General features: G+C 38.2%; 1 protein-coding gene across 1 annotated transcript in view; it reads right to left on the bottom strand.

Moving 5' to 3' along the window:
• Positions 1-24,229, bottom strand: part of LOC131437139 (uncharacterized) — a 173,083-nt gene extending 148,854 nt beyond the window's left edge. Inside the window, exon 1 of the mRNA XM_058606307.1 lies at positions 23,018-24,229. Coding sequence (XP_058462290.1) covers positions 23,018-23,105 — 88 coding nt within the window. The 5' untranslated portion in view covers positions 23,106-24,229. The remainder of the gene's footprint in view (positions 1-23,017) is intronic.
• Positions 24,230-26,379: the final 2,150 nt, after the last annotated feature.

Raw genomic sequence — 26,379 nt, 5'->3', positions numbered from 1 at the left:
AGTTACCGAAGCACCCTTTTCTTAATAAACTTGAAAACAAATCGACACCTTGTTCAGACGTTGTTACTAATTAGTTGCGATGGTTTCGAATATGTTGCTTACTTATTTTTATTTTTTTTGGAGTGCTTGGCTAAGTTTATATAATGCTTACGAAGCTCCCCTCCTCAATAAGCTTGAAAACACCTGGGTTTCAACCCAGTGAATAATATGTTGTTAAGTAGTTTCTAATTATCGGTGAACGGCTATAATTAATTAGAGCCAGACCTAAATTAACGATATAAAAAGAATTTTTAATAAGTATCGGCGATTGATCGAATTTGTTGCTCATTTCTATTTGATTCTTCGAGTTAACAAGGCATCCTTTCCAAATAAGCTTGGAAACCAATAGAATCCCAGTCTATAAATTGTTATTAATAAGTTGCGAATTAGTAACGGGGGTTTTGAGTTCGTTGCTCAATTTGATTTTTCATTTTTACGAGCGCTTCGCCAATCGCATGTAAAGTAAACGAAGCACCCCTCCTAAATAACCTTGGAAACAAATCCAAACCCAGTGGATAATTAGTTCCAAATTAGTTACAGTGGTATTGAATATTTTACTCATTTTTTTAATTTATTGAGTTCTCGCTAAATTAATATGGAGTAAACAAAGCACCCCTTCTGAATGAGGTTGAAAACAAATAAATCTAAATAAATTGGAAAACAAATCGACACCCCATTCATAATTTGTTGCTAATTAGTTACGGAGGTTTTGAGTTTGTTGCTCATATTTTTGTTATCTTTTCGAGTGTTTCGTTACGTTAATATGAAGTAAACGAAGCGCCCTTTAAAAATAAGCATGAAAACTAATCGAACCCCAATGAATGGTTTGTTGCTAATGAGTTGCGAATTAGTTACGGTGGTTTTGAATATGTTGCAAAATTTATTTTTTCATTTTTTCGTGTGCTTCATTAAGTTCATATGAAGTTAACGAAGCATCCCTTCTAAATAAGTTTGAAAACAATTCGAAACCCAGTAAATAATTTGTTGCTTATTTGTTCCTAATTAGTTACGGTGATTTTGAATTTGTTGCTAATTTTTCTTCGAGTTCTTCGATAAGTTCATATGAAACACCTCTCCTAGACAAGCTTGAAAACACATGTGAAACCCAATGAATATTTTGTTACTAATAAGTTGTTATTTAGTTAGAGTGGTTTCGAATTTGATGTTCTTTTTTATAGGACTTCGCTAGGTACTTCATATGAAGTTAACGAAACACTCTTTCCAAAATAAGCTTGAAAACAAATCGTAACCCCGTGAATAATTTGTTACCAATAAGTTGTTAATTAGTTACAGCTGTTTTGAGTTTGAAGTTCTTATTCCGAGTGCTCCGACAAGTTCATATGAAGCTATCGAATCATCTTTCCCTAAATAAACTTGAAAAATATTGGAACTCCGTGTATAATTTGTTACTAATAAGTTGTTAATTAGTTACAGTGGTTTCGAATTTGATGCTCTGTTTTGGAGTACTTCGCTAAGTTCATATGAAGGTCACGAAGCACCGTTCTCTAAAAAAATTTGAAAACCAATTAAAACCAAGTGAACTATTTGTTGTTAATTAGTTACCAATTAGTTATGTTGGTTTTGAATTTAAAGCTTTTTTTTTCGAGTGTTTCGACAAGTTCATATATTGTTAACGAATCACCCTTCTCCTTAAAAAACTTGAAAACAAATCGAAGCCCAATGAATGATTTGTTGCTAATCAGTTACGATGGTTTTTAATCTGTTGCTCAATTTTTTTTTATTTTTTCGAGTGCTACACCAATTGCATATAAAAGAAGCTCTTAAATAAGCTTGAAAACAAATCATAACTCAGTGGATAATAAGTTGCAAATTAGTTACAATGGTCTTGAGTTTGTTGTTTACTAAGGTTATATGAAGTTAAAAAAGCACCCATCCTTAATAGGATTGAAAATAAATCGAAAGTCAGGGAATAATTTGTTGCGAATAAGTTGCCAATTAGTTACAATGGGTTTGAATTTGCTGTCAATTTTTTTTCGTTTTTCGAGTGCTTCGCAAAGTCTACAAGAATTTAACGAAGCACCCATCGCTTTGACTAAACTAGCAACTCTGTAATAGCCTAATCAAAACGATACTAAACTTCGGGTACATTTTTCACATCCGCTTGAGTTGTCGTATGTTCGAGCCCGACCTGGAAGGGTTCTTTAGTGTCAATAGGATCGTAGTACTAGCCATGCAACGCTATGATTAGGTTGCGAAGTCTGTTCGACCAGAAAGGCTAAATTTCACAGAAGGAATGTATTGCCAAGACTTCGCTTTAAGCTTCATTTCGATTTTCTGGTTTGAAAATTAAAAGTTCGACTAATTTCGCAACGCTCTTGACTTAATTCTTGACCAAAATTTCAAGTGACACTTCGTTATAGGAAAGTAAATCCAAGCCGTTCAGAAAAAGTTACTTTAAAATGAGTTTAAAATGGAGTGAGAAATAGAAGGTGAAAAAATACGGTCTCAAAATTTCTTATTGGACTCAGGATCGATGATGGAAGCTACAAAAATGTTGAGGTTTTCATATTTTATTCAAAATTGACTGATCAAAAAGTAGGAAATTTAATGGCATCGGTCCAAGAAATTCCTTTCCACTAATTTTTACATTTCGTCTTCGACTCATCTGTGCACAACCAGTTCATGTTAATCTGCTAATGCCACCTAAGAAACACTGATTTTGTTGCAGGGACGTTGCACTTCGGTGCAAAAAACTGTTTTTTGTTTGCGTTGATGCAAGATCAGCATTAGTAGATCAGTTTAAATTGCTAATGCACTGATGAGTCGAAGACGGAACCTAAAAATTAGTGATGAATTAGTGTTTTTTCGTGAAGCTTTCATTGCAGCATAAAAAAGCACCCTCGAGTTTAGGTTTGTTGCAACCGAAGGTCAGAATTTGTAAATTTGGAGTGTGGTGGGAGTTTGAAACAACAACAACAACTAACAAACGGGGGTAGTCATTCCAGCGAGAAAACGCTCTGACAAGCAAACAATTCAACAACGATTTAAACAAGCGAACTCGATTTAAAAAGAGGGGAGGGCCAGCCCCGTTTTCCGGTGGTCCAAGAAGCGAAGAAACTCACAATTATCTCGGAAACTCATGTTACCGGAAAAACTTTGACTGGCGCCATATTGCTAAAGCCGGCTTTCCCTAGCATGGAACGAACGAAGGGGGGGGGGTAAAGGGAACGGAATTCCTCGTTCCTGTAAACGCGATAGCCGGGAGGAGAAAAAACTTTTCCGGCTAACTTTTCACACAACCGGGCCTTTAATCAGCCGCCTTCGGCCTGAAACCGACAGTGCGTGGAATGTCAAAACCTCCGGGCGGAAAAGCCGATTCTGTCCCATTAGCATGTCTCAGAGCGAAATGGCACTCAGGTGGGTGGCAGCACAGCCAACAGTGATAGTGCCAATTTAGGATCATTTTTTCTCTTCTTCTTCTAGGTAACCGAAACGTCCATTGATGCCGCGAAGACTGTGCGAGACTAGCGAGAGACGTCTATTTTTAGTCGCTCGCATTGCAGACGGTCTACCGATGCTTCCGGCCTGGATGTCACGGTGTCAGGAAGCAGTGGACCGGAAGACCGGAGGAGTACAGGTGGAATAAGGGAAGTTGTGTTGTTTATTTTGCCTGTCGTCAACCTCGGCCCTCCGACGACCTCATCCGGAATGTTGATAGTCCGTGAATGAATGAATGAATGAGTGAATGCGCCTTCTGAGCCGGTGTGCGTGCACAAAAAAATGGTTCGCAGCTTCCGCACTGATCCCCAGTGAAAAAAAAAAACATGGCTCATCGAGTAACAGCCGGAACGGAAACAGAATCAATATCTGTCCGATGGATCGGAAAAATTGTCATCATTTCTGAGGTTTTGCGAAAGACTTCAGAAGTAGGTCAAATTATTACGCCGCTGTCACAGGCAGCGCTTGGTGATTGGTAATCGATACGGCAGAATCTAATGACCCTGCGTTTTCGTTTTCAGCCGAAAATATGATAGGAATCAATTACAGTCACGACGCAATTATTTTTCGGAATGTCAGCTGCCTTTGCTCCGAAGGAGGTGGGGTTCGAAATACTCAATATATTTTATTTTCCAATTCCCATCTAAACCAAGTAGCAAACAGGGAAGGACGACAGGGAGACGGAGGCGGGTTTTGGCTCGCGGTAAGCTCGCAAGCAAATTGTCGAGTGTCTGTGCGTGTGTGCGTGATCACACACGCCAATCCACACCCACTTCAAAGGTAGCTTCCTCTTCAATCAATTCCATTTGGGAGGATTTATTTCCGAAAACTTTTTCATCGAGTTCTACACACAATTGTCGGCAAATGAATCAATTTCAGCGAACAGCCGCAGGCAGGCAGGCGGTGAAACGTGACCAATGATGAGGATGGTGCTAAAAAACAATTTCATCAATTCACCTTAAGGGGAAAAATTTACTCTGTAGTGTGGTTCATAAGAAATCACATAAGTTCGCAAATCCGCCAGAATCTAGTTCCAGAGTGCAGGTTCAGAGTCCAGGTGCCAACAGAGTTCAGTTCCCGAAGTGTGGCCCAGAATCCAAGGCACAAGATGCAAGTTCAAAATCTAGATTCAGAATTCAAATACAGGTCCAAAATCCTGGTGCAGAATCTTGATCGAAGTTCAGAATCCATTTCCAGAAATCTGGTCTGGAACCCAAGTCCAGAATAAAGGTCTGAAATTTCAATCCAGATGTCAAGCCCTTGTGCAGAATCTTGATCGAAGCCCAGAATTTACTTCCAGAATTGTGGACAAAAACCCTGGATAAGAATCCAAATTTAGGTCCAGAATTCATACCCAAGTTATAATCCAGGTGCAGAATTCAGTTCTAGACTTCTGGTCCGAATCTCTGGTACAGAAGTTCAGAATGTCGTTCAAGAATCCAGGTCCAGAATTCAAGTCTAGAATCCAAGTTCAGTATCTAGCTTTAGAATTCAGCTCAGTCCTGGTCTAGGATCTTGTCCGAAGTCCCAAATTCAGCTCCAGAATTCTGATCTGGAACCCTGGTTAAGAATCCAAATTAAGGTTCAGAATCTAGAATATCTAGAAATCAGGTCCTTAATCCAGGTGCAGAATTCAGTTTCCGACTTCTGGTACAAATCCCAGATACAGCGTTCAGAATCTGGTCCCGGTATTGAGTTCCGAGCCAAAGTCCAAGTTCAGAATCCAGCATCAGGTCCAGGTCCAAGAATCTAGGTTCAAATCCAGGTATCAGACTTCGGGAACTCTGAACCAAAGTCGATGTCCAGAAAGCCGGTCAAGAATCAAAGCCCAGAATTCAAGTCTAGAATCCAAGTTCAGCATCCAGCTTTCAAGTCCTGGCTCCGAATTGCACGATGTCCAGGATTCTGATCTGAAGCTCTGTTTAAGAATTCAGGTTCAAAATCTAAGCTCAGAATCCAGGCCTCCATATTTAGGTCCAGAATTTGTATCTAGAATTCAGGTCTTTAATCCAAGTTATAATCCAGGTCCAGAATTTAGTTACAAATTTCCAGTCCAACATCAGGTCCAGAATCTAGATTCGAATCCAACTTTAGAATTCAGACCCAAAATCTAGCTTCTGGTCACGAATCTTGCTGGAAGTTCAGAATCTAGTTCCAGTATTCTGGTCTGGAACCCTGGATAATAATTCAGGTTCAAAATCTAAGCTTAGAATCCAGACCAAAAATTTTGGGTCCAGAATTCATATCTAGGTCTTTAATCCAAGTTATAATTTAGGTCCAGAACTCAGTTCCAGACTTCTGGTCAGAATCCCAGGTACAGAGTGCAAAATCCGGTCCATATACTGAGTCCCGGTTCCGAGTTCAAGTTCAGGATCTAGCATCAGGTTCAGGTCCAAGAATCTAGGTTCAAATCCAGGTTCAGACTTCAGTTCCCGAAGTGTGGTTTAATCCGAAATCGAAGTCCAGAAAACCGATCAAGAATTTCGTTCTAGATTCCGAGTCTAGAATCCAAATTCAGGTCCAAATTCAAGTCCTGGTTCCGAATTTTGCGCGAAGTCCAGAATACTGATCTAGAACCTTGGTAAAGAAAACAGGGCCACAGTCCTGGTTCAAAATCTAAGCTTAGAATCCAGGCTTCAAAATTTAGGTCCAAAATTCTAGAAATCAGGCCCTTAATCCAAGTTATAATCCAGGTACAGAGTTCAGTTTCCGACTTTTGGTACAAATCCGTTCAGAATCCGGTCCAGGCATTGAGTCCCGAGCCAAAGTCCAAGTTCGAAATCCAGCATCAGGTCCAGGTCCAAGAATCTAGGATCAAAACCTGGTTCAGAGTTCAGTTCCCGAAGTCTGGTCTAATCCAAAAGTTCAGAATGCCGATCAAATCCTGGTTAAGAGTTCAGGCCCAGAATTCAGGTTCAATATCTAAGCTTAGAATCCAGGTCTTCAAATTTAAGTCCAGAATTCGTATCTAGAATTCAGGTCTTCAATCCAAGTTATAATTCAGGTGCTGAATTCAGATCCAGACTTCTGGTTAGAATCCGGTCCAGAATCCAAGTTCAGAATCCAGCATTAGGTCCGGGTCCATAATCTAGGTTCAAATCCAGGTTCAGAATTCAGTTCCCGAAGTTTGGTTTGATCCAAAATCGAAGTCCAAAAAGCCGATCAAGATTCCCGGTCCAGATTCCCAGTCTAGAATCCAAATTCAGCATCCAGCTTTAGAATTCAGGTCCAAAATCCAAGTCCTGATGCAGAATCTTGATCAAAATTCACTTACAGAATTGTGGTCTCGAAGCCAGGTCCAGAATTAAGATCTGAAATCTCAATCCAGAATTCAGGTCCATAATCCAGAAGTTTAAAATTCAAGTCTAGAACGAATCCCGGTCCACAGTCAAGACATCAGCATCAGGTCTAGGTCCAACATCTTGGTTGAGAATTCAGTTCCCGAACTCTGACCGAGAATCCAAGTCTAGAATGACGATCAAGAATCCCGGTCCAGAGTTCTTGTCTAGAATCCAATACCACAATCCAATTTCGAAGTCCTGTTTTAGAATTCAGATACAGGTCCAAAATCCAAGTCCTGGTTCAGACTCTTGATCGAAGTTCAGAATCCACTTCCAGAATTTCGCACTGGAACCCAAGACCAAAATTAAGGTTCACAATCTAAAACCAGAATTCAGGTCCAGAATCCAGGTTTAAAATTTAAGCCTAGAACCCAAATTTTCAATTTAAAGTCCAGAATTCAGATCTAGAATTCAAGTCCTCAATCTCAGTTAGAGCCTAGGTGCAGAATTCAGCTCCAGACTTCTGGTCTGAATCTCCGATCCAGAGTTCAGAATCCAGCATTAGATCTAGATCACAAAACCTTGGTTCAGAATTCTGTTTCCGAAGTCTGGCCGATAATCCAAGTACAAAATGCCGATCAAGAATCCCGGTCCAGAATTCAAGTATAGAATCCAGGCTCACGATCCAAGTTCAGCATCCAGCTTTAGAAATCAGATCCAAAATCCAAGTCCTGGTCCCGAATCTTGTTGAAGTTCAGAATCCAGCTCCAGAATTCTGGTCTGAAACGCTAGTTAAGAATTCAGGTCCCGAATCCAGGTTCAAAATCTAAGCTCTATATCCAGGTCTCCAAATCTAGGTCCAGAATTCAGATCTTAGAAGTTATAATCCAGGTGCAGAATTCAGTTCCAGACTTCTGGTTCGAATCCCAGGTACAGAGTACAGAATTCGGTCCAGGCGCTGATTCCCGATCCAGAGTCCAAGTTCAGAATCCAGCACCAGGTCCAGGTCCAGAATCTAGGTTCAAAACCAGGTTCAGAATTCAGTTCCCGAAGACTGATCCAATCCGAAGTCGAAGTCCAGAAAGCATTCAAATCTAGAATCCTTACCAACAATCCAAGTTCGAAATCCAGCTTTGGAATTCAGATGCAGGTGTAAAATCCAACTCCTGGTCCAGAGTCGACTTAATTGAAGTTCAGAATCCACTTCCAGAATTCAGGTCCAGAATCCAGGTTCAAATTTCAAGTCTAGAATCCAAGACTCTAATTTTAGGTCCATAATTCAGGTCCTCAACCTCAGTTAGAGTCCAGGGGCAGAATTCAGCTTCAGACTTCTTGTCCGGTCCAGAGTTCAGAATCCACGTTCAGGTTTAGGTCCAAAATCTTGGTTCAGAATTCAATTCCCGAAGTCTGGTCCGATCCAAAATCAAAGTCCAGAAAGCCGTTCAAGAATCCCGATTCAGATTCCAAGTCTAGAATCCCAGTTCAGCATCCAGCTTTAGAATTCAGGTCCAAAATCCAAGTCTCAATGCAGAATCTTGATCGAAGTTCAGAATCCTCATCCAGAATTGTGGTTTCGAAGCCATGTCCAGAATTAAGATCCGAAATCTCAATCCAGAATCCAGGTTTAAAATTTAAGTCTAGAATCCAAGCCTCCAATTTAAAGTCCAGAATTCAGATCTAGAATTCTAAAATTCAGATCCTCAATCTCAGTTAGAGTCCAGGTGCAGAATTCAGCTCCAGACTTCTGATCCGAATCCCCGGTCCAGAGTTCAGAATCCGGTCGACAGTTCAGAATCCAGCATCAGGTCCAAAATCTTGATTCAGAATTCTGTTCCCCAAGTGTGGTCGAGAATCCAAGCCCAAATACCGATCAAGAATCCAGGCCCACAATCCAAGTTTGAAATCCAGCTCAAGAATTCAGATACAGGTCGAAAATATAAGTCCTTTTCCAGACTCTTGATCAAAGTCCAGAATCGTGGATACGAAGTCCAAAATACTGGAACTATTCTTGTCTGGATCCCAAGTCCAGATTTAAGGTCCGAAATACCAATCCAGAGTTCAAGTTCAGAATTCAGGACCAAAACGGAAGCAGGCCATTTCGCCGAAAGTCATTTCGTCGAGAATCCAAGTCCATCCAGGCGATTAGGCTAACAGCAAAATGACCCTGATCCGTTCAAAATTCAAGTCTAGAATCCAGGTCTCCAAATTTAGGTCCAGAATTCAGGTTCACAATCTCAGTTTGAGTCCAGGTGCAAAATTCAGCTCCAGACTTCCGAATCCCCCGTCCACAGTTCAGAATTCAGCATCAGGTCTAGGTTCAAAATCTTGGTTCAGAATTCAGTTCACGAAGTCTGGTCCAGAATCTAAGTCCAGAATGCCGATCAAGAATCCCGGTCCAGAATTCAAGTCTAGAAATCCAGGTCTACAAATCAATTCCGAAATTCTGGTTTAGAATTCAGATACAAGTCCAAAATTTAAGTCTTGGTACAGACTCTTGATCGGAGTTCAGAATCCACTTCCAGAATTTTGGTCTGGAACCCAGGTCCAGAATTAAGATCCGAAATCAAAATCCAGAATCTAGGCTCAAAATTTAAGTCTGAAATCCAAATCTTCAAATTAAGATCCAGAGATCAGAATCTCAGAATCAGAATTTAGAATCGGCTGCCAGGTTCACAATCAAACTCAGTATTCAGATTTAGGCAAGGATCAGTATTTAAGTCCATGTTCCGAATCCAGTTCAAGAATTCAGATACAGAATCCATTTTTTTTTGTTCCTGCTATCCATTGCGAGCGTTTGAGTATATTTCTGCTTCCAGCTTTAAAATTAGATGTCTCGAGGAATAATTTACAAAGTAATTATTTTATGTCATTCGTATAAAATTACATTTGGTTTTCAGACATCCTAATTTCAAGCAGAGTTGAACCTTACATACATTAGATTATGCGTTTCTAAAAACTATCTTCACGAGTTTGATGTGTTTATATATATTTGCCCATTATTTTCTAGCTAACAATATCCATGAAATGTTTTTCGTCGCAAATTCCGAATCCGCATCACTTTCTCCGACTTATAAACTGACGTTTTTTTTGTAATACAGAATCCATATCCAGGTACAAAATCCAGCAGTAGTCGAAGCATCAAACGGCGGCTACGCGACAATTCGAAAGGCTCCTGGAATTATATTACCCCTGGGTTAAATTAATGCCAAAATAGAGACACGGATGTTGAATCTACCAGAATATCAAGCTCCATCACGACATTGAATCCGGCCACCTGTCGTAATTCTGTACAAAACGGAAATCGTACCTCTCCCGCTATATACTCGCTACTTTTTGCGCCATCCGATTACCACGTATTTTTGTTGTGTCACTTCACTTCATTCGTTAGAATATTAAATTGGTTCGAGTTTTGCTAAAACTCGAAAAATGTTTTACCAGAAGTATGGGGGAAGATCGTATTCGATAGAAAACACTTAGAAAAAAATTATGTTATCAGTTTTTTTTAAATACGAGCCTGAAATTTTAGAAAAAAAACTTTTAGACCCAATTAGTAGAACGATTTATCTTTTGATTCAAAATAGGTGTCAGTGTCAGCGATAACCTCTTCATTCGTGCGAAATTTCTTACCGGCGAGCTTTTTTCTCAGGTCTGCAAACTGCCAGTAGTCGCTGGGAGATAAATCTGGCGAATACGGTGGATGTGGCAGCAATTCGAAGTACAATTCACGTAGATTTGCCATTGTTGGTTTTGATTGACTTATGACACGGTGCGTTGTCTTGATGAAAAAAAATTTCTTTGTCATATGCGGTAGTTTCTTTGCAATTTCAGCCTTCAAACGCTTCAATAACGCTGTATAATATTTCCTTTCTCAAGATAGTCGCACATCCCAAAATACCGAGGCCATAACCTTTCCAGTCGATTGTTGTGCTTTCGGGCGCTTTGGACGAGGTTCACCAATTGCTGTCCACTCAGATGGCGATCGTTTTGATTCCAGAGTGAATTGATCCATGTTTCATCCATTGTCACATATCGTCGCAAAAATTCCGGTTTGTTACGTTCAAACATGGCTTGAACTGCTTACAATCATCACTACGCTTACAATCATCACTACGTTCTCGTTTTTGAGCCACTCGATCCCAGTGACAGTGAAGTTGATTTTTACGTGTCCTCAGACAATTTACCAAAAGACCATGTGTCTACCCGGGTAGGGATTACACCTGATGGCGTTCCATCATGTGGAAAATGTCCGTTCATATTTTCTTTATGAGTCAGCTTCCAGCTAAGCACCTTAGCGTTGTCGTTGTCATCTGTTTCAGCAAAAGGAGTAGGGTCACTAAATTATCGACTGTCGAACAAATCGAACAAACGGAGAAAGTGCCGTCGAAGAAGGATAACTTACAAGCTTAATTACTTATTTATAGTGGACCGACCAGGCATAAACTGTAACCTAATCTCACACGACAGACACTAGCAGCTTGTACTACCCCGTGCAGGGAGGGGGACCGTTTCGGTAGAAGAAAACGGTAAAATACTTCCCTCTGACTTCGGTAGTTCGGTGTGGGAAATGTCGAGAATAATGTCCGAAAATGGGAAACGAAAGCGGAGTCGAACCAAAACAGGAAGCCGGCCCAAATTAACGTTGCATGAGGTCTGATGAAGGTTGTAATGGATTGCAATTGATTTTTCCTTGGAGGGTAAATGTGGCCAGGATCTGCACAGGGGAATGTTAGATCCCGGGGAAGCGAAAGAGAGAACATCAATCGTTCGATGGGAATTTTTTTTACATTATTTATTTCCAAATAGCTTCTGTTACTCCGGAGGCTTTCGAAAACCTGTTAATTCCAAATGTCAAATTGAGCTTGTTAAACTCCGGATGATCTGTTGAATCATCAATGAACATAGGATTTGTGCTCTGAGCTCTGTGGGAGTTGAATTTTTTCTGCCTCTAACAGTAACATGTTTATGTGCCAGTGTAATGATTTTGTTAAGCCAGACATCGTGGAAAGAGCGGTGGTTGCGTTAACTAAAAATCTCTTAGATGCCGAGGGCATAGTAAATAGTTTGTTGTAAAATAGTTGCTAATTAGTTACGGTAATTTTGAATTTGTTGCTCAATCTTTTCTTATTTTTTCGAGTACTTCGCTAAGTTCATGTGAAGTTGACGTATGAAACACGTCTAAATTTAGCAATAAATTAAAAATTCCGTAACTAATTGGCAACTTATAAGCAACAAATTATCCATCGAGTTTCGATTTGTTTTCAAGCCTATTTAGGAAGGGGTACTTCGTTAACCTCATATGAACTTAACGAAGTACCTAAAAAAATATTTTAAAAAATTGTGCAACAAATTCAAAATTCCGGTAACTAATTAGCAACAAATTATTCACCTATTTGCGTTATCATCGGCGGGAGATGTCTCGCTAAGTTCAAGTTCATCAGAAAAGAATGGATGGACAATGGCAGACACGTTAAAATAACTTAATGTAAGCTAACATTACTCGATGTTATAATGATTTGACTATTTGGCTATTCGAAAACTATTAAATCGTGCCAAACACATTTCGAGCACAAAATTTGCGAAAATTCTGCTTCGAATTGGACTGATTTTCCTGAGCTATGGTGTATGGTGCTTTAACGATACCATCGCTTTGTTTAGTGTTTGTTGTTTCCGTATAGGATATGCATGAAAATTTCACGTGAAATGCTTAGTGCGTACCGAATGTCACAGCTCCAGGATTTGAAAGATCTTAATTGTTTTAATAACTTTTAAAAATCAGCGATAAATTTAAGAATCTTTCTGGGTATACGGTAGTTATTTTTCATACGAATTTCCGAAGTTTTAAGGTTTGCTTTTTTTATGTGCATTTACAAAGTTACAAACTTACAAAGTAAGTAAAATTGTGCATTCCTGTTAATTTTCTTCACGAACAAATTCACAGTAAATTCAGCTTGCAAAATCGGTTCAAAACAAACTACCTTCAGATAAAGGTTGAATTTATAGTGCTTTGAATTTATAAACTTGGTATTTAAAATAATGATATTAGCTTAAAATGCTTGTTAAAATCCTACATTTTGTTTTTATTTTAAGAGCAAAATTATTTCTTTCCAAATAATTTGCAGGGTTTTTTTGGTACATTTTTCTTCGAGCTTTTTTTCTCAGCATTACACTCTTAGTCAAAATATCCTAATATTTTACCACACACTAGAAAATTACGAACAAATCGATGTGGCTTAATTTTTCTTTGGTACAGCAATTGCCAAAATCAAAACCATGTTCTTCTTAAAGCTTGAAGTACAGTTACACGCTGATTTTTTCCCTGAATAAATTTTAATATTTACCCAAAATAAACCCAAAGAAGCACTAATTTTCGCTACAATTTCGATTAAAACTTTTTTACGCTTGGATGTAAAACGCTTGGGTTTTCAAAATTAAATTCAAAAGCTATGCTGCTTTCTCTCTCTCTCTCTCTCTCTCTCAGTAATTCTCATTGGCAAACGGTTTGTTTGTGAAGTCGTCCAACATTTCAACCGTTAATCGTAAGTTCAAACATTCAGATCTCGAACAAAGAATTTCTTCGAATCAACAATTTATATTATATATTTCCATTAATAAGATAAATGCACTGCTAATGCCCTGATGAATCGAAGACGAAGCGTAAAAATATTTCTCCGAGGCCAAGAAGTAAGGCTAGGTATTTTCATTGGCAAATCTCGGAAATCTCAAAACTTTCCTAAGTAGAATATTTTTCAGAAACTTTCTTTTCAAAATATTTTCAGATCTCGATGTTTCATAAATTTTTTTGCAAGATCACTAAATTATGTGTTTTTATGCGAATTTTCCAAGCTATACGGTTTTCTTTTTTCGTCCTAGAAATGCACGAAACATCGAGATCTATTGTTATCTCGAAAACAAATTTAAGTAGACTTCAAGATTTTTTTCTTTAATGACATCAGAGCTTGACGTTTTTAATTCACTTAGCATCAAAAAAAGTTCTCGATATCTGAAATCTCAAATCTCAAAGTAGACATTTTTCAAAACTTTTGATTCGATTTAACACCAGATTTTGATGTTCCATGAATTTTGAGAACACCAGGCGACATAAAAAACCTTTCCTCAGCAGTTCTTTTTATGCGAATTGTTAAAGCTATGCGGTTTTCCATGCGCATTTTTTTTTATTTCTATGTGAAACGAATGATTATATAATATTTGATAAACTGTATTAAGCAGATGAAGATTCTTTGGCACACAAAAATCTTATTACAAAGCACGCACAACTGGCGGAAGTAACAATTATTGCGGACACTGTTTACTGTACGCACAGGAATGCAAATGACTACTGGATCAAAACAAGCCCACGATAACTTGCTACCCATTTTTGTGATTTTGCTAACAGCCGATTTATCTATCTATTTAGTTAATTGATTCTCTACGTTTGCTTTTCTTTTCAACTAGAAATATAACATTTTATTATTGATCACTTGACTTCCTTCGAAAAGGTAGGTTAAATGAACTGACAGAAAACGGTTTAACAAGCTGCATGCTGTTCTTTGTGACTACAAGTCTAATAAAGAAAATAAGAGCGATAAGAAAAGAATGCGTGAGGTAAAACTGAAACCCTTGGTATATTTCTAGATACCGGAGATCAATTTTTCTGATTAAAGGCCGATCTTCTCTAGTAATTTAGATCTTAATCATGTTACACTAACAACTTTTGTATGCATTTTTATGAGGAATTTTATGTGGTTTTTTTGCAGATTTCCGAAGATAAGCGGTTTTTTCTTATGCGGATTTCCGAAGTTCTACGGTTTTTTTAATGCGAATTTCTGAAGTTTTGAGGCTTTTTTCAATGCGGATTTCCGAAGCTCTACTGTTTTTTTTAATACAGATTTCCGAAGATATGAGATTTTATTAATGCGAATTTCCAAAATTCTAATGTTTTTTAATGCGAATGGTTTAATGGTTTTTTAAATGCGGATTTCCGAAGCTCTACGGTTTTTTTTAATGCGGATTTCCGAAGTTCTACCGTTTTCTTAATGCGAATTTCTGAAGTTTGAAGGTTTTTTTCAATGCGGATTTCAGAAGTTCTACTGTTTTTTTAATACAGTTTTCCGAAGATACGAGATTTTTGTTATGCGAATTTCCGAAAATCTACGGTTTTTTCAAATGCGGATTTCCGAAGTTCTACGTTTTTTTTAAATACGGATACGAGATTTTTTTAATGCGAATTTCCGAATTTCTACGGTTTTTTTAAATGCAAATTTCTGAAGTTTTAATGGTTTTTTAATGCGGAATTCCGAAGTTCTACGGTTTTTCTTAAGGCGAATTTCTGAAGTTTTAAGGTTTTTTTTCAATGCGGATTTCCGAAAGTCTACGGTTTTTTTATACAGATTTCTGAAGACACCAGATTTTCTTAATGCAAATTTCTGAAATTCTACGGTTTTTTTAAATGCAAATTTCAGAAGATTTATGGTATTTTTCAATGCGGATTTCCGAAGATATGAGATTTTTTTATTGTGGATTTCCTAAGTTCTACGGTTTTTGTAAATACAGATTTCCGAAGGTATGAGATTTTATTATTGCGAATTTCCAAAATTTTAAGGTTTTTTAATGCGAATTTCTGAAGTTTTAATGGTTTTTTAATGCGAATTTCCGAAGTTCTACGGTTTTTCTTAAGGCGAATTTCTGAAGTTTCAAGGTTTTTTTCAATGCGGATTTCCGAAGGTCTACGGTTTTTTTATACAGATTTCTGAAGATACGAGATTTTTTTAATCCAAATCTCTGAAATTCTACGGTTTTTTTAAAAGCAAATTTCAGAAGTTTTAAGGTTTTTTTCAATGCGGATTTCCGAAGATATGAGATTTTTTTATTGTGGATTTCTGAAGTTCTACGTTTTTTTTAAATACGGATACGAGATTTTTTTAATCCAAATTTCCGAAATTCTACGGTTTTTTAAATGAAATTTCTGAAGTTTTAAGGTTTTTTAATGCCGACTTCCGAAGATATGAGATTTTTTTAATGCGAATTTCCGAAGTTTTGCGGTTTTTTGTAATGCGGATGAATTTCCGAAGTTCTACTGTTTTTTTAATACGGATTTCTAAAGATGAGATTTTTTAATGCGTATTTTCAAATTTATGCGGTTTTTTCTTATGCTGATTTCAGAAGTTTTACGATTTTTTAAAATGTGGATTACCGCAGTTTTAAGGATTTTTTAATGCGAATTTCCGAAGATATGAGATTTTATTATTGCGAATTTCCAAAATTCTAAGGTTTTTTTAATGCGAATTTCTGAAGTTTTAATGGTTTTTTAATGCGGATTTCCGAAGTTCTACGGTTTTTCTTAAGGCGAATTTCTGAAGTTTTATGGTTTTTTTTTCAATGCGGATTTCCGAAGGTCTACGGTTTTTTTAATGCGAATTTCTGAAGTTTTAATGGTTTTTTAATGCGGATTTCCGAAGTTCTACGGTTTTTCTTAAGGCGAATTTCTGAAGTTTTATGGTTTTTTTTTCAATGCGGATTTCCGAAGGTCTACGGTTTTTTTATACAGATTTCTGAAGATACGAGATTTTTTTAATCCAAATTTCTGAAATTCTACGGTTTTTTAAAATGCAAATTTCAGAAGTTTCAAAGTTTTATTTCAATGCGGATTTCCGAAGATATGAGATTTTTTTATTGTGGATTTCCGAAGTTCTACGTTTTTTTTAAATACGGATACGAGATTTTTTTAATCCAAATTTCCGAAATTCTACGGTTTTTTAAATGAAATTTCTGAAGTTTTAAGGTTTTTTAATGCCGACTTCCGAAGATATGAGATTTTTTTAATGCGAATTTCCGAAGTTCTACTGTTTTTTTAATACGGATTTCCAAAGATGAGATTTTTAATACGTATTTTCAAATTTATGCGGTTTTGTCTCATGCTGATTTCAGAAGTTTTACGATTTTTTAAAATGTGGATTACCGCAGTTTTAAGGATTTTTTAATGCGAATTTCCGAAGTTCTAATGTTTCTTTAATGCGGATTTCAGTAGATTTTCTTTAATGCGAGTTTCCAAAGCTATTGTTACTGAACTTATTCAGATCGTTGCTAGATCGATTTCTTCTGAGACCAGCGAGTTTGGGTTTCTCGATACAATCGTACATTTGAGCAGTGCTGTCATGAATGAACATACCCTTTAATTGATGCGTTTTATGGTAATGATGGAAGCCAATCTTCAACAGACAACATTAGACAAACATCACTGCGTGTGATTCTTATCATTTAGACATAAAAATTCGATACAAAGACTGACAACTTTCGCTCCAACGCTGCTGGCAAAAATGAACCTTTTTTCTTGGGCAAAATAAAACAGTGCCTGAACATCATATTGAATAATAATTATCAAATCACAATAGTTTGGGTCCCGGCTCATTGCTCCATTCCTGGCAATGAAAGAGCCGATATTTTAGCCAAATGTGGTGCTATTGAGGGTGAAATTTATGAGAGACCGATTGCTTTCAACGAATTCTATAGCGTGTCTCGCCAAAGAACACTTGCCAGCTGGCAAGCTTCTTGGGATAAAGATGATTTGGGTTGGTGAATGCACTCAATTATTCCTAAAATATCGACAAAGGCATGGTTCAAGGGACTGGATGTGAGTAGAGATTTCATTCGTGTGATGTCCAGACTCATGTCCAATCACTACACGTTAGATGCACATCTCCTTCGAATTGGACTTTCCGATACTAATCATTGTGCTTGTGGCGAAGGTTACCGCGATATTGACCATGTTGTTTGGGCATGCGTGGAGTATCGTGATGTCAGATCTCAACTAATAAATTCCTTGCGTACCCAAGGTAGACTATCCAATGTCCCAGTTCGCGACATTCTTGCTTGTCGTGACGTTCCTTACATGAAACTTCTTTATTATTTCATTAAGTCCATTGGAGTCTAATGAATACCAACATGCTAATATGATATTCGAAATGTTTTGGGTTTAAAGTACTATGTATTGTGGATGCCACGACGAAGAAAAACTTATGTATATTGCCTATGAAATTAACGTATTTATGGAAATAAAAAGACTGACAGCCCACAGAAACTGACAAGTAAATAGTCACTGTCACTCCACAGCCAGCTCTGGCAAGCTGCTCCTAACAAAGCACTTTGTCATGGTTACCATTTTCCGCGCCATCTACCCTCGAGTCCAAGGCTACCGAAGTGAGTGATACTAACAGACCACTATCATTACCACTTCGGGTGACAGTTAATTAAATTTAAAACAGCGAGAGAGAGAGGTTGAAAAAAAAAACACAATCCTTGGCCAGGAGAAGATATTCGTATCGTATCTTCGCAATCGGTATTCTCACAAGAAGGCCTTGGATGAAGGGGCGAAGCCGGAGATCGGATTATTTTTTAATTATTTTCCTTTCGGAGCCCCCCAGCAAAAGCAGCAGTAGGCGGTGCACGTCAGCAAGCGTACAGACGGAAACTTACACGTGGTACCGGGTTACGACAGAAGTACGTGACTATTGGAGAAGTTTTCCTCTGTCCACTTCTTCGAGTCAGAATTATACACACACACAGACACCTTTCGAGAGGAGTAGGAGATGGGAGGGAGCGAAGCACACGAAAAAAAAGGTTGCAGATCTTTTACAATAGCGGAAATCGTTGAACATCGTGGTCACTTTGGTGCTTAATTTTTAATTAAGCTCGATTGCGAACACCAGATAAGTTATGACTGTCACGTCGGAACTGTTTCCGAACTCCGATAGCAAATTCAAGTCGAATGGTATGGCCCTCTTGGGCCTTGGGCTGGCTGGCTGGCTTAGCAGAAAGGAAGTTGTCAGGAAGAAGCAGCGGCATACTGGAATCATAGGACTCGTGAGTTAGTGAATTGCAACAGTGCAGTATTCTGAGAGAAAATTTCATTTTTATCATGTTATGAAATGGTTCATCAGGTTTAATTGAAGACATACTCGATGAAATTTAGAAACTTCATTTTATGAACGTTCTCGGCAGCCGGCTGCCCTGAACCTCACCAGATAACAGTAACTCGGTCGTGAACCGAATCAATTGAAATCAGGTACACTCAAGTCGCACGAAAAACCGCATTGCTACGTAAATTCGCTTTGAAAGAATCGCAAAAATATGAAAAACTCATATAAAAAACAGCAAAACTGAAGGACAAACTTTGTTGTTGCCAGATGTCTGAAATTCATGAAATTCAAAATCTGATGTTACTCCAAAAGATTTTTTTTATATAAAAAAGTCCCAAATAGTGAACCTAATTTTTTTTTGATAACACTAGATATTGACGACTCGTGCATTTCTGAGACGAAACAAGAAAATCGCATAGCTGAAAATTCGCATAGAAAAACGACATAACCTTGAAAATTCGCATAAAAAGCCAAACAACTTTGAAAATTCGCCTAAAAAGAGACTTGAGTGTTTGATGCAACGGTTGAGAATAGTATGTTTCATAGCATCAAATATCCTTATCTTCACTGGTGAAAAAAATCGTATTAGTTTATAGTGAATCCTAGTCCAAGTAACGATTGCAAAAGCTCGAATGAGTCGTTGTACTCCCGTTAGGTAAGTAAAGTTAGTCAACATTTTCTCTCATACTTATTTTTTCCGGTGAACGATTTTAGTCCGTATAAAGGTTTAATATCATAAGGAAGCTCATATTCAACCATCACATTATATTCAATTATTCCCATAGACCGTCAAACAGATAAAGTTTGGTTGAAATGCGCTAGAATTTCCTAGGTTTTGTTTTTATAAAAAGACTAGACTCAGCATTGGTAAATTTGGTTTCGTTGGCAGTTGTCCGACAGGTGCAGTGACGTCGACCTACATTTCCGGCAGAGCTCAAACAGTGACCCAAATGCCATAACCCCCGTAATAGAGTCGCATCGAAATCGATAGCTATAGTTGTCCGTACATCAAAGCAAATGCAAACACCCGGGTATAATTATTGTGCCACGCAAACAGAATACTGCAACCAATCTATATTTAATGATTGATAATCGGATACGATTGATGGTGCCTTTGAATATGTTTCTGTTTGCACTGCAAACATAGTGACGGTTTATTGTTACCGTGTTGTTCTCACACGCTAGTACAGGGCAAACGATTTAACTCGAAACGGAAAACATTTGTTTATTTGTTTGGAGTTTGTACAAGAATGATTTGGGAAGCTTTTGTAATAAAGAATCAAAGCATTATCTCTGTTTGTTCGGGTTACTAGACGATTCCTAATTTTTCAATTCAATATTTCGGCACAATCTCGAATTATTCTTTCATGATCCAGATTACAGTCATCATGCCCTCAAATTACTAGGTGTTTCGACGGAATGGTTAATGTTGTTTTTATTTAACAAAAATATGCACTCACAAACTTAGATTCAAATGAAAAGTTTTACGATCTATAACTTGCTATTAGGTTTTGATCTGGATTCTGGAACAAAATTTTAGATCTGAACTCCGAACCAGAATTTTGGAACCGACTTCTAAACCATAATTTACTTCCTGAATTCATTTCCAGAGTGCATAATTCCAGAGTCCAGAATTCAGAGCCTGCATGCTGAAATTGAACTCAGAACTTGGGCTCTGGAACTAGATTTTGGAACTAAATTCAGGTTCGAAATTCAAATTCGCAATTCAGTTCCATCATTAAATTCTGCAGTTGAATTCTTAAAATAAGTTCAGTTCCAGAATTGTAGAACTCAATTCATGTACTGAGTTCTAGAGAACTGGATTCCGAACCTGATTTTTTTTTCAACTGACTTCAAAGCCCAGGTCCTCAATTCAGTACTCTAAACCTGTTCCAGTTTATGAATGCCCAGAATTCAGGTTCTATTGCAGATAAAAAAAATTGTAGCTAAATGTACTCAACAGTTGTAAACATCGGATAATTTTTTTTTCAAATCGAAGTATGTGAAGAAGAGTTATCCAAAGTTTTCCTCCACTGAGCATGTAAATCTACGAAAAAAAATGAAACGAAGCATTTAAAGTGGCAAAATTCACTCAACCAACCGAAATTATCAATATTCGACTCTGACATTACCCACCCGCCTTCTAGGCTCACTTAACTGAGCTCCGGTTACCTGTTTTCCTTGTACTTATGTAGCAGAGATTCTGATACAGATTTTTCCACAAAAAAAAACATCTAATAACTAAATCCAAGGCCAGAATTAAGTTCCACAATTCAGAACTCAGGTCCAAAATGCATCTCTAGAATTTAGTTCCACAATTCTAGGAGCTTCACTAAGTTTAGGAACTAGATTCTGAATTTTGATCTTAGCTTCCGATCTGTATTCTAGAATTCAATTTCGGAGCTGAATTTTTTCCTAGTTCTGCAAATAAAATTCAGCAAACAGACCAGAATTTAGCTCCAGAGATCAGTGCTTGGAGTCAGATTCAAAATTCAGTCAACTAAAATCCTGGGGTGGCATTATGTATCTCGATTCGGTACAAATTTTTTCGAATCGACCATTTTTCGTTTTATGGTTCTCGATTCAAACTCGATCATCGAGCTGCGTTAGACTTCACTCGAAGAGGTATTAGATTATCGAGAAGTTTTGGTATTATGAAATCAAAACAATCGAGCTCGTAAACGACTAAACTCGATAAGAAATGGTCGAAAGCTTTATTGCTATCGACTTTGAATTTTAGAATGCGTTTCATTTTATTTAAAGGTAATTATCGATAGCATCATGGGTTTTCATAAACATATTAGCGTTGAAAATCTTTATTCTAATGCATCGTTAAATATGTTGATTTGATATATTTTGTACGTTTGGCATATTGTTTAAAAATCATATCAATTGAAAGATGCATGGCATTTGAAAAAATAACAAGAGTAAGTCGAAACTAAACTATGTCCAGTAACCGTGATTTGTAATAAAACTTCTGCAACCGGTGGACGGAAAACGTTACTTAAACGGATAGTGGGAAAAAGCGAAGAAAAATGGGATTTTTTTTATTTAATTAAGCTTTTTTCAGTCTGAATTACTTATAATGTGTTGTGATTTTCTGCGCTATGTTCGGTTTATATTAATCAATTAATCAATAATCTTAAAATGAAATATAAATTTCGGAGAATTGAAATTGGGTATTATTTACACATTTGGAAAACTCTTAGTTTTAAGGGTTGGATTTAAAGATTAATTGATAAATTTTGATAGAAATTGATCACATTTATCAGCTTGCACAGGTAGTCTCATTCAAATAAAATTTGTATGTGTACAAACAATATAAAATTTGATCAGAAATTTTCAAATATATTAGGCTTACGAAACGTGAATAATGTTCTTTATTTGTTAGGTTTCATAGCTAGTAATCGTTTAAACTCAAGTAAACTGATTTTTTTTCAGACACCTTCAAAGTATATGGAATATGTCAAAAGTATCACCATCCTGCAATCTCATGACAAGCACGTAAATTTGACTCTTCAATTAAAGATATAAATACTACAATGAATGGTTTGCTTCTGGCATACTACAACGAAAGCTGCAGAACCTAAAAGCCTTTGATTTAAACTACATATATGGACGACGTAAATTGTATTTGACTTGTAACAAAGCAACAATAATTTCAAAAGTGTATCTTTAGATTGTGTACAAACATCGGCGTCTCAATTGATTTCAATTACAGAAAGTTGGTCAAATTGTTCCAAAAAGAAATTTCGCATTGCATTTTTCTTCTTTTCAGTTCTTGAACAAAATAAATGTAATCAAAAATATCAAGTTTAAATTTTTTCGTGATTGCAATAGCTGGGTTTGTTTATTTTTATTTGACAGTTCGAACAGCGCTAGTCGAAATCTAGTACCACCTTGTTAGGGTCGCGATCAAGCGGTCGAAAGCGATACATAATGCCACAGTTCAGTCGAATCGACTTCGAAAATAATCGTTTCGAGAAACTCGATTCGAGATGCATAATGTCAGCCCTGGTCTCGAATTCCCCGTTCCACAAAGCTTCAAATCTGACATTTCTGATCTAGAATTGTTTCAGAATTCGGTTCACGAACTCAGCTCAGTCAGAATTCAGTTCTAGTATCCGGCTACAAAATTCCAATTCAGATTCTCAAACGGTAAAAAAAATGAACGGTACAATTCATTCGTATTCACGTCATCCGGTGATGTCTCTGATATTACCCACTCGCCTTTTTTTGTTTTGTCATATTTCGCAGAACAAAAAAAAACATCGCAAAAACGCTCACCTAAGCCTACTACGTCGTTGTAAGGGGGTAAAAACTTACCTTTGGCGGCAACCTGCGAGTAGCTGACGGCAATCACGTTCACCAGGAAAACGAGCTGGCAGAACCGTCCGGAGCTGAAGTTTTTCATTTTCCAATCGTTCAGAAAACCTTTCTCTCTCTCTCTGTGTGTGTGTTTCTTTTCGGGTAGTCCCCACTAGTCGATCACTTCTTAGGTTATTTTATAATATTTTCTTTTCCTTTGGCACTCACTTCAGAATAAGTCGTTCAGCAGAAATTCACTGGGACCGCAAAACTTTGCTGACGCCGAAGGTCGGAACGAACGGCTGCGCCGCTGCTTAGCAGGCAATTTCCTTCGCCAACTTTTCCTTTCCGCCGCGGTTGTCGGTGGATATCGGCTTCCGGTGGCGGCAGCACATCACTGAGCACTTGTATTTTTCTTTTTTTCTTTTTCGTTTAGAAACAAAAAAAAAACAAAACGACCAACAAAAGTAGAAGCCGAACGGCTAGGTTAGGTTATACAGTCGTCTAGGAAACCGACAAAAAAAAACACGGGGAAAATTAACTTTCTACTAGGGTTAATCCTTTTTGCCTTTGGGCTGCTGCTTTCGGTACGGCAACGCGCCGAACAATATTAAAAATTCAACTTTTTTTTGTTCTTCTTCTTCTGTGGTTGATGATCCTACTTTGTTGTTTAGTCGTCCTTTAGTCGACGGACAAAAAAAAACTACCAACGGCCTGAACCAGTTCTAAAAAACGTCGTCCTTTTTTTGGTTTTATTGTATTAAATATTACAAATTCTTTTCTGCGGGGGAGGATCCAAAATCGCGCGTTCGACTCAACCGATTATAACCCAGGTCCTGCTGCGAGCGATTCTACTACGACCTGGGGCTGATTCCCGCTTTGATCGCAACGGGAAGTGACTCCCGCGCACCAGCTCCGGCGGTGCTGTCGCGAGAAAACGCGGGTTAGGAAGATTCGTCGTACACTCACTGACTGACTGACTGACTGGCGAGGTTTCCGTTTTAAAATTGACAGCAGGAAGGTCACCTCAAATTGTACTACAAACAAGTGACATATTTCAACTCACTGACTGAGAAGGGAATAATAAACGGTAGTAGGCTGATTCTTAGTTCTTTTCCACTGACTCTACCTGACAAACTTTGGTTGGTTGCCAATGCGACCACAGAAATGCAGCTACGGAAAAAGGGCTTTTGCTCGGTTCACACGTTCGCACTGAACTGATGAACGAGAACCGACCGAACCGATGGATTCGCCCCGTCCGACCAGACCAGGCTGCAGTTAGCTGCGAACACCTCCCAAACCCGACGATTTTTCGCTCGTTTGTTCTCTCTCTCTCTCTCTCTCTCGCACTCACTCCAGCCACCCAACGATTGTCGACTGGCAGAGTGGCACGACGAAGCAAAAGCTGAATGAATTTCTAGGATGTCCCCGCGTCGCCCGGTTCCACCTCACTTCCGGTTCGATACGGAAGCTCCTTCACTTACTTACTTGACTACGGAGTGTTTGATACCACGGTGTAGTGTCTCGGGAAAAAAAGAGTGTGCGTGTGTTGCGTTGCGTATGGTTCGCCAGGAAAAACGACGGATCGAAAATCGTGAGAGCTGAACTGAGATACAAAACAGGGAACCACCAGCAGCAGAATGGGCCCTTGTTGCTTTTGTCTCTCCGGGAGACTTTGGTTACCGGGGGGAAAAAAGCACCACCAGAGCTGGCTCGTTTGAAGTCCGGTAAACTCATGCAGAAATTTGTTTTATTTAGTTTTTATAACAAACAAAATTGTTCTAGTCCTAAAGATACCCAGAGTTTACCGATCCGTTTTTAAACAATCGCCTTTCATTTTTAAATTTTCGGATATCATCGTACACTGCTTTGTGGTGATTTCATACCACATTGGCAAATTGCTGGCCAAATCAGAAGCTTTTTTATTTGAAACAGTATCAATTATTCATGTCCTTAATGTAAAAAAAAACCTTATTGGTGGATTAAGAATCTCACATCTCAATGATACTGAATCTTCTTTTCTTCATAACGATAATTTCAAGCACGAGCTTTTAAACGAATCGTCACGGTTTCGAAGGAATTCTCGAATTTTTTCTGTAACACGGCTCATTTGGCGGCGCACACCTTCTTCGTCCATGGTTTTAGCTATCTTATTCCACCAGGTCGTCATTTGATTGATGTCTTTGACAACCTTTCCTTTTGCCTTGAGTCTCCTATTCATGATTGCCCAGTATTTCTCAATATGGCGGAACTGGGGGCAGTTGGGGGGTTAAGGTTTTTCGGAACAAACTGCACCCCTTTCTCTGCATACCATTATTGAACGACTTTGCTGTAATGACAGCTTGCCAAATCTTGCCAAAACATTACGGGATGGTCGTGGGATCGAATGAACGGCAAAATTCGTTTTTGGAGACACACTTTTTGGTATAGTTCCGAAAACTTTCGTTTTTTGCCACAGCTGCAAATGCCTTGCCAAATCATAAATTTTCTTGCAAACTTATCGGTAAAAACAAATTTAAATTTGACTGGAACATCCCCCCGAGCTGTTGCTAAGTAAAATTTTTAACCTGGGATTTGCCCGAAGACAGCCTTGACATAGGTTTCATCGTCCATCAGAGGACACCCGTCGAAGTTGGACAGCACCTGGTCATATAGTTTCCGAGCACGAATTTTGACCACACTATTCTGTTTTATGGTCCGATTTGGCTGTTTGCTAGCTCGAAACGACTTGATTCCTTCCCGGAGTCGAGTTCTCCTCACGGTACTATTGGCAGCACCGAATTTTCTGGCCAAATCACGGTCCGACAGATTAGAATTCCTCTTAATCGTCTTCAAAAGCTTACCACGTAGTTTCCGGTCGACAGTTCCACTCCGACGATTGGCTTGAGGCTTCCGAATCGTCGTCAATGTTTCCTTATACCGTTTGATAACGCACCATACGGTATTTCTTTAAAATTTCAGCTGTTTAGCTAGCCTAGATGCAGACCACAATGGATTTTCCAAATAACTGTGCACATTTTTTTCCCTTCTTTCGGCTTCCATGTTGATTGTGTACAAAATTCCCGACACGTGGGCGCCAAGAACTTCCAAATCCGTCCACCAGGAGCGCCACAATATGAGCAAAAGTTTGTTCCAATTCTAAGTGAAGCAAGCTTTAAGTCTTCCGAAATCGATTCTTGAACTAGGGGAACGTGTCACTTGAGCCAACTAGTTCCGATTCCTGCATTGAAAAACACTGGGAAACGGGAATATTCGCCAAAAAACCCTTCCAAATTTGATTGACATTGTTAGCTTTCCAATGAGGCTCAGTTTATCGAAATTGTTTTGAAGCATCTTCAACCTTTGGAAAATGCGTCGTTAGTCGTTTACGTCACTTATAC

Source organism: Malaya genurostris, chromosome 1, assembly GCF_030247185.1.
Source record: "Malaya genurostris strain Urasoe2022 chromosome 1, Malgen_1.1, whole genome shotgun sequence".
NCBI lineage: Eukaryota > Metazoa > Arthropoda > Insecta > Diptera > Culicidae > Malaya > Malaya genurostris.
The sequence above is the reverse complement of the archived record's forward strand: the minus strand, read 5'-3'. Positions and strand labels throughout refer to the sequence as shown.